This window comes from Carlito syrichta, unplaced genomic scaffold, assembly GCF_000164805.1.
Source record: "Carlito syrichta isolate Samal-C Ts95f unplaced genomic scaffold, Tarsius_syrichta-2.0.1 Scaffold73643, whole genome shotgun sequence".
Classification (NCBI taxonomy): domain Eukaryota; kingdom Metazoa; phylum Chordata; class Mammalia; order Primates; family Tarsiidae; genus Carlito; species Carlito syrichta.
The window spans coordinates 211367-219215 of record NW_007017739.1 but is presented as its reverse complement, the minus strand read 5'-3'; the positions used below and the strand labels follow the sequence as shown (position 1 = coordinate 219215).

The window sequence follows — 7849 nt, the reverse complement described above, 5'->3', positions numbered from 1 at the left end:
TCCCTCTTTCCTACCTGTCTCACTCTGTCACCCAGGCTGGAGTGTAGTGGCACAGTCACAACTCACCACAGCCTCTACCTCCTGGGCTCAGGTGATCCTTCTGCCTCAGCCTCCTAAATAGCTGTGACTATGTATAGGCGCATGCCACTGCACCTGACCAAATTTTTTATTTTTTGTAGAGACAGGTTCTCACTATGTTGCCCAGGCTGGTCTCAAACTCATGAGCTCAAGCAGTCCTCCTGCCTCAGCCTCCCAAAGTGCTGGGATTACAGGCATGAGCCATAATGCCTAGCTTCTTTCTTTTTTAAAAAAAATCAGGATTTGGGGGCTACTTTCTACCTTTTCAACAGCTTCCCCATCCCCTGTTATCCCCCTCTTGCCTGCCTGAAGAGATCCAAGTAAAGAAATTCACTTTGAACTGCCCTCCCCCATCAATCCAAAACCAGCAAAGGGTGTTTGGGTGCACTGACAGTGTCTTTTTATGTTAGCAGTCCTGGTATCCCTTGATCTTAGGACAGTTCCTGAGTACTTAAAGATTGACTATGAATGTTAAATGCAGGGACATGCTGGTGGTCTCTTTGAGAAATAGACGTTAGAGAAAAGAATGGCTAAGAGCACACATTCCACAGCCAGACCATCTAGTTTTGTCATTTAGGCTGATAGCTTTGGGTGACCTCAGTCTTCCTGTCTTTAAAATGGGGATAAAAATAGCATCCATCTCGCAGAGTGGTTATGAAGATCAGAGTGATGCTGTACCCTTGGGCCTTAACACAGTGACTTACTCAATAAGTGATGGCTTCTATTATGATGGTTTTAACTTTAAAAGGCTTTGGGAAATAAAGGCACAAAGGAGGAAATGAAGTCACCCATCACCTCATCCCCTAGAAATAACCATTGTAAACATGTTGGTATAAGTCTCACCTATTTTCCTGTACATATCTATATGCGCTTTGTTCATTTAGCATCTGTGTGATCATTTTCCCATGCTTGTAAATAGTTTCTTTTAAAAAATCATTTGTTTAACAACATATGGGGCTCTGTGCACTGCAATTTATATGGGGTCCCCTGTTTTTGCCTGATTATTTCCAATTTTGTGTTTCTGTTACAAATGTTGTGATGAATAATCTTATATACTCATGCATCTCTCAGGTCCTTAGGATAAATTCCTGGAATGGGGGAATGACTGAATCAAAGGACGTGTGCATTTCTGAGGCTTTTGACCCGTGCTGCTTGGGTGCCTGCAGGACGGTGGTATTATTACCTCTCTCTCCCGCAGAGCAGGGGAGCACCCAGAGAAAGCAGCGTCCTTGCCTGCTGCCTGACATCTCTCTGGTGATCCCCCATGGGTTATTCGCAGAGGCAACAGTTTCTCGCTGTCTCTATTCTCTCTCTTTGTTTTTCTTTCCTTCCCCTTTGTTTCCCTTCTTGGTTTTCTGCCAAACAGCCTCTTGTGAAAGGACTGCCTAATTAACCCTGTGCTAATTAACAATTTAAAATTACACAGTGCGACTGTTCATGTTTAATTCTCCTGGAGCTAGAGCAACAGCAGGGGCCCCCCTCCCCTTGGTTGTAACCACACCCCCCCCACAGCTTCCCTGTAACTGTTGCATTTCACCCAGTCCTGCCTCCTTAAAGGAATAGGATAAAAGTGTCATAAGCACGCGCTTTCAGTTCCAAGAGAGAGATGGACGCTTTGATTGGGGGGAGACAGGATAACACGGTGGACTTTTGTCCTTTTAAACAATCCCTGGAAAGTAAAGGTTGATATTTGCAAAGATGCCATGGGCTTTGCAGGTGGTTCCAAGGGACCTAGATAGCCTGAGAGAGAAGAGGGGTGGGGGGGTGCCCCTCAAGTGACAGATTTAAGTGCTAAGCAGAGAAAAAGAGAATAAAAAGAGAGTACCGGATCACGTTTATATCTTCTCTTTAACTTTTTGTTATTGGAGAGATGTGCTCTATTAAAATCTGATTTTTTTTTTTAAATGGAGGTCTCTCTTGCAGGCTGGAGTGTGTGTCATGGATCACGGGTCATCTCAGCCTCTACCTCAGGCGATCCTTCTGCCTCTGCCTCCTAGTAACTGGGCTCAGGCGATCCTTCTGCCTCTGCCTCCTAGTAACTGAGACTATAGGCGCACGCCACCATGCCTGGCTAATTTTTTCTGATTTTTTTTTTTTTTGTGGTAGAAACAGGGTCTTGCTATGTTGCTTAGGCTAGTCTCAAACTCCTGGACTCAATAATCCTCTTGCCTCAGCTTTCCTAAGTGCGGGATTACAGGTATGAGCTACCACGCCCAGCCCATTTTCTTTGAATTTTTATAACAAACAAAAGCCATGCTGAGTACAACATTGTGGGTTGTGAGTAGAACTCCTGGGCATGTAAGGGGAATTAGGGATGTTAGCAGAAGAAGAGAAGCAGGTTGCCAGAATAGCTGAGGGTTGTGAGTCTGTGTACTGGCCCTGTAGCCAGCGAAGGACTGGAGGGCCTGAAGAGAGACGTGCGCGTGGGACTGGCGGGGCTGCCTGGGAAAGCGCGGGGACTCACTGGGTTCCCGGGCTGCCCTCTGTAACTGAAGATCATTGATTTTACGGGAAACCATGTTTACAGACAGAGTGCTGATCGACCTGCCGAGTTGACTTCTGCCTCCTTAAGTAAGAACTACCTTTTTCTTATTGACTGGCTGATAGAGAGAGAGAGAGAGAGAGAGAGAGAGAGAGAGAGACTGTCAGCTGGGTGGGAGAGTGGGGAGAGTGGTAGATGCCCCAAGGCCCTGTAGCTGCAGGACTGGGCAGCTACAGGGCCTCGGGGCATCTCTGCTCTGGTCCCCTTGTGTTCATCCAGGCACCTCCCAGAGACCCGTGGGGGAGTCTAAGACTGACCTACCCTGGTTACTTAGCAATGCAGGTGCCAAGGAGAGAAGAGTTGGCAGTCTGGTTGGCAGTCTGGTGAAGATGTGACGCAGAGAGTGTCTCAGGCCTTACTGCAGGTTCCCTGGGGATGGTGTGAAAATGCAGGTTCTGATGGGACAGGAGGGCGGAGGATGGAGGCCGAGAGTGTGCATTTCTCACAAGTTCCCCAGTGAGGACCAGGACAATACCACAGGTCTATGAACCACACACTTCGCTTGGCAAGGTCGCAAACGATCCTGCTTGTGGTGGCCAGCCTGCACTGAAGGGAAACCCAGAGCGGGCCGCTTGGGCCCTGAAGAGGGCCCGTCTTTCCCACCCCCGTCTGAATGGGCCGTTGCTCCCTCTGGATGAGCAGGCTCTAGCGTCACCACCATGGGGGTCATCTGCCTTTCAGTGGTTGTCATGGTGTCATTATTTCTCGACACCTTCTGCTTTGGAGTAGAAAGCGAAGTAAAGGAGTTTTTAAAAGTCCCAGCCCCTTCGCCGGATAGTTTGTGGAAGAGGAGGAGGAAGGAGAAGAGAGCAGAGCAAGAAAAGCCCACCAATTAATTGGTAAACGCTTGCAGGTTTCTCTGGCCCAGCCCAGGCTGAAGAGGAGATTGGCTTTGCTGTCGATAAACAAGTCCCTGGTGCAGCATCAAAGCTGCTCTCCTTTATCAATCGTGGCCTCCCCTTCCCGCATGTTCCTGTAACTTACCAAGCATTTATGACATTGATTTTGCAATCGGGCTGTTAACCCTCCCGCCCCTTCAGGCCTGACAACCTTTTTGGCCCGAACTGTCAATCAGATGTCGTCTGGCCAATCAGAAGCATCCTTAAGAAGAGCCACTCTGGAGTCTCACCTGTATCCCGGCTAAGCCTTGTGAGCAAGTCCCGCTGTATTTGCTGTTTGGTTTGGTTTCGTGTAGTCGTCTGTTTCAAATTGATGAACTTTTCTAAGGCACACGGGACTTTGCTGTCTCTGAGTCTGTGGTTATAAACTGAGAGATGGGGCGCGCGTGCTTGCGTGCGTGTGTGTTAGACACATTGTGGTACAATCCTTCAGAGAGTTATTTCTCCTGAGACTTCTAGTAAACCTGCCTTCCCTGACTTTTCCCGAGGGGGAGCTGTTGGCTTACTGTGCAGTCAAGAATCAAGAAATGAAAAAAAGACTGAGAAGATGAGGGTTGGGTGGAAGGAAGGAGGCCAAACCCAGACGAAGCCTTCGACCGCTGTGTATGGATGAGATGGCGGGAGGAGAAGCAGCCACGTGCTCTCTAGGAGAAGCAGCGGGGAAGAGTGGCTGGGGATAGGCTGGCCAGCAGTGGGGGTTGTGTGAGGTGCCGAGCTGCCCGTGGGAGTGGGGCTGGGCGGAACAAATGCCCCTGCAGTGAGGTTACTGCTGCAGCAGCAGAGCCGCCAGCGATCTGAAGCCTCCCTCCCGGGGGACTCAAGGTCTCAGAGGGCAGATTCAGCTCCGTGGCACTTTAGAGTCGGAAACGGAAAAGCCCCAGGGCTGAAGGACAGCTGGTTGGGTAGCGACTAATAACTAAGAGGCAGGTGTGGAACCGGGGCGCGCCGAGCCCAGCTGCTGTCTCGGCTGGCCGCTAAGATCCTTGATAGCAAAAACCACCAAGCACGTGGTGACGGGCTCCCTCCAGACAGGGCGAGATAGCTGCTGCTGGTGAGGGAGTTGGCGGATCCAGAGTCTGGTTGGTTCTTTGTGAATTTGCCGAGCTCATGTTTGGCTCCTGCATAGTTTCAGAAGCCAGCCGAGTCACAGGCAAGGGAGCCCCACTAGTTGGGCAGAGGAGATGGGGACGTGGGGACCCTGTGTTCTGTTTCACGGCAGTCAGGCTGGCATTGGGCCCGTTTTTAGATACAGCCCCTCAGTTTTACTGCTTGTAAAATGGGACAGATGCTTCCAGACCTGGAGAGGACTTTGCAGGGCGTGTCCGGGCCTGCACACTCGCCCTCTGGACCTCACGGTCCTCACATGCCTTCTTTGAACTTCTCAAACTAGAACACAATCAGTAAAAGCCGCAGCAGCAACTTCTCGAAGTCCGTGAGCATATCCCGGCTTGCCATCCTTTTTCTGGGAGTGCTAAGCCTCTCGATCCTTCCATGTGCTCCCTGTGCCCACAGACAGTGTGGCCAGCCGGGGTGACTTCATGCTAACCGTCGGTATGTGGTAGGGCTGTGACCGTGACCTCGTCGAGGGCTGCTGGAGAACTGACGCAGCCCTTCTCCACGGTGGCGCGTCAAAGTCGTGCTGGCTGAGAATGGAAGTTCGAACTGGTCTCCAGGGGTAGAGTGGTGACAGCCCTAAGCCAAAGATGCCTGCTCCCGATCCCCTCTTCCCATGTCCACGCTACAGGTGACCCAGCCACGACACCCGCGGGTGCAGGGCCTTGTCCCCAGGCCTGCCCTCCGCCCTGCGTCTCCATGTTGTGGGTGTGGACAGAAGCCTCTTAGAGCGCTCCGTGCGTGCGGGACCTTAGCCTCGGCCCTCCTAACCTCTTTCCTTTCTCTCTCTCTTTCCCCTCTCTCCTCCTCCCCCTTGCCTCCACCCTTCAGGTCCGATCCTCCGTACTGGGTGCAATGAAAGCTCCACGCAGGCCTTACCATGGAAGGCTGTGACTCGCCCGTCGTCTCGGGGAAGGACAATGGGTGCGGTATCCCTCAGCACCAGCAATGGACTGAACTCAACAGCACCCACCTCCCCGACAAACCCAGTAGCATGGAACAGTCCACAGGCGAGAGCCACGGGCCCCTGGACAGCCTGAGGGCCCCCTTCAATGAGCGCCTGGCAGAGAGCGCCGCGTCGGCCGGGCCCCCCGCTGAGCCCGCCAGCGAGGAGGTCAGCTGCAACGAGTGCTCGGCCTCCTTCGCCAGCCTCCAGACCTACATGGAGCACCACTGCCCCAGCGCGCGCCCCCCGCCGCCCCTGAGGGAGGAGAGCGCCAGCGACACCAGTGAGGAGGGGGACGAGGAGAGTGACGTGGAGAACCTGGCCGGCGAGATCGTCTACCAGCCGGACGGCTCCGCGTACATCGTGGAGAGCCTGAGCCAGCTGACCCAGGGCGGGGGCGCCTGTGCCGGCGGCAGCGGGCCTCTGCCCTCGCTCTTCCTGAACTCTCTCCCCGGGGTGGGGGGCAAGCAAGGGGACCCTTCTTGTGCTGCACCCGTCTACCCGCAGATCATCAACACTTTCCACATAGCCTCATCCTTCGGGAAATGGTTTGAGGGCCCAGACCAGGCTTTCCCGAATACCTCAGCCCTGGCGGGGCTCAGCCCCGTCCTGCACAGCTTCCGCGTTTTTGACGTGCGGCACAAAAGCAACAAGGATTACCTGAACAGCGACGGTTCTGCCAAAAGCTCCTGTGTATCCAAAGATGTTCCCAACAATGTGGACCTGTCCAAATTCGATGGCTTTGTGCTCTACGGCAAGAGGAAGCCCATCCTGATGTGTTTCTTGTGCAAGCTCTCCTTCGGGTTCGTCCGTTCGTTTGTGACCCACGCGGTGCACGACCATCGAATGACCCTGAGCGAAGACGAGCGGAAAATTCTTAGCAATAAGAACATCTCCGCTATCATCCAAGGGATCGGCAAAGACAAGGAACCCCTTGTAAGTTTTCTGGAACCAAAAAACAAAAACTTTCAATACCCTTTAGTTTCCACAGCTAACCTCATAGGCCCCGGACACAGTTTTTATGGTAAATTCAGTGGCATTCGAATGGAAGGGGAGGAAGCTCTCCCAGCCGGCTCTGCCGCTGGCCCCGAGCAGCCCCAGGCTGGTATCTTGACCCCCAGCACCCTCTTGAACCTTGGCGGGCTCACCAGCTCGGTCCTGAAGACCCCCATTACCTCAGTCCCCCTGGGGCCTCTGGCTTCCAGTCCTACCAAATCCTCAGAGGGCAAGGACTCTGGGGCAGCAGAAGGAGAAAAGCAAGAAGTGGGTGACGCGGATTGCTTCTCCGAGAAAGCAGAGCCAGCCGAGGAGGAGGCGGAAGAGGAAGAGGAGGAAGAAGAGGTGGAGGAGGAGGAGGAAGAGGAGGAGGAGGAAGAGGAGGAGGAGGAAGACGAGGGTTGCAAAGGACTCTTTCCAAGCGAGTTGGACGAGGAACTGGAGGACAGGCCCCACGAGGAGTCTGGGGCTGCGGCAGGTAGTAGCAGCAAAAAGGACCTTGCTCTCTCAAACCAAAGCATTTCTAACTCCCCCTTAATGCCTAATGTGCTCCAGACCCTGTCGAGGGGCACAGCTTCTACTAGTTCTAATTCTGCTTCTTCCTTTGTTGTCTTTGATGGTGCGAACAGGAGGAATCGTTTAAGCTTTAACAGTGAGGGCGTCAGGGCCAGTGTGGCAGAGGGCGGCAGGAGGCTGGACTTCGCTGACGAAAGTGCCAATAAAGACAATGCCACAGCACCAGAACCAAATGAAAGCACAGAGGGCGACGATGGGGGCTTCGTCCCCCATCACCAGCATGCTGGCTCCCTCTGCGAGCTTGGGGTTGGGGAGTGCTCCTCGGGGAGTGGCGTGGAGTGCCCCAAATGCGACACGGTCCTGGGCTCCTCCCGCTCGCTGGGCGGCCACATGACCATGATGCATTCTCGTAACTCGTGTAAGACACTCAAGTGCCCCAAGTGCAACTGGCACTATAAGTACCAGCAGACGCTAGAGGCACACATGAAGGAGAAGCACCCAGAGCCGGGGGGCTCCTGCGTCTACTGCAAAAGTGGGCAGCCGCACCCCCGGCTGGCACGAGGCGAGAGCTACACGTGTGGTTACAAACCTTTCCGCTGCGAGGTGTGTAACTACTCCACAACGACCAAAGGCAACCTCAGTATTCATATGCAGTCTGACAAGCATCTCAACAACATGCAGAACCTGCAGAATGGAGGGGGGGAGCAGGTCTTCAGCCACACGGCCGGGGCGGCCGCGGCCGCGGCGGCGGCAGCGGCC

The 7849-nt window shown here is 53.5% G+C and overlaps 1 protein-coding gene across 1 annotated transcript in view; it reads left to right on the top strand.

Moving 5' to 3' along the window:
• The first annotated feature begins 5512 nt into the window (after positions 1 to 5512).
• The window catches only part of ZFHX3 (zinc finger homeobox 3), a 165335-nt gene continuing 162998 nt past the window's right edge, over positions 5513 to 7849 (top strand). The window contains exon 1 of the mRNA XM_008053230.2: positions 5513 to 7845. Coding sequence (XP_008051421.1) covers positions 5513 to 7845 — 2333 coding nt within the window. The remainder of the gene's footprint in view (positions 7846 to 7849) is intronic.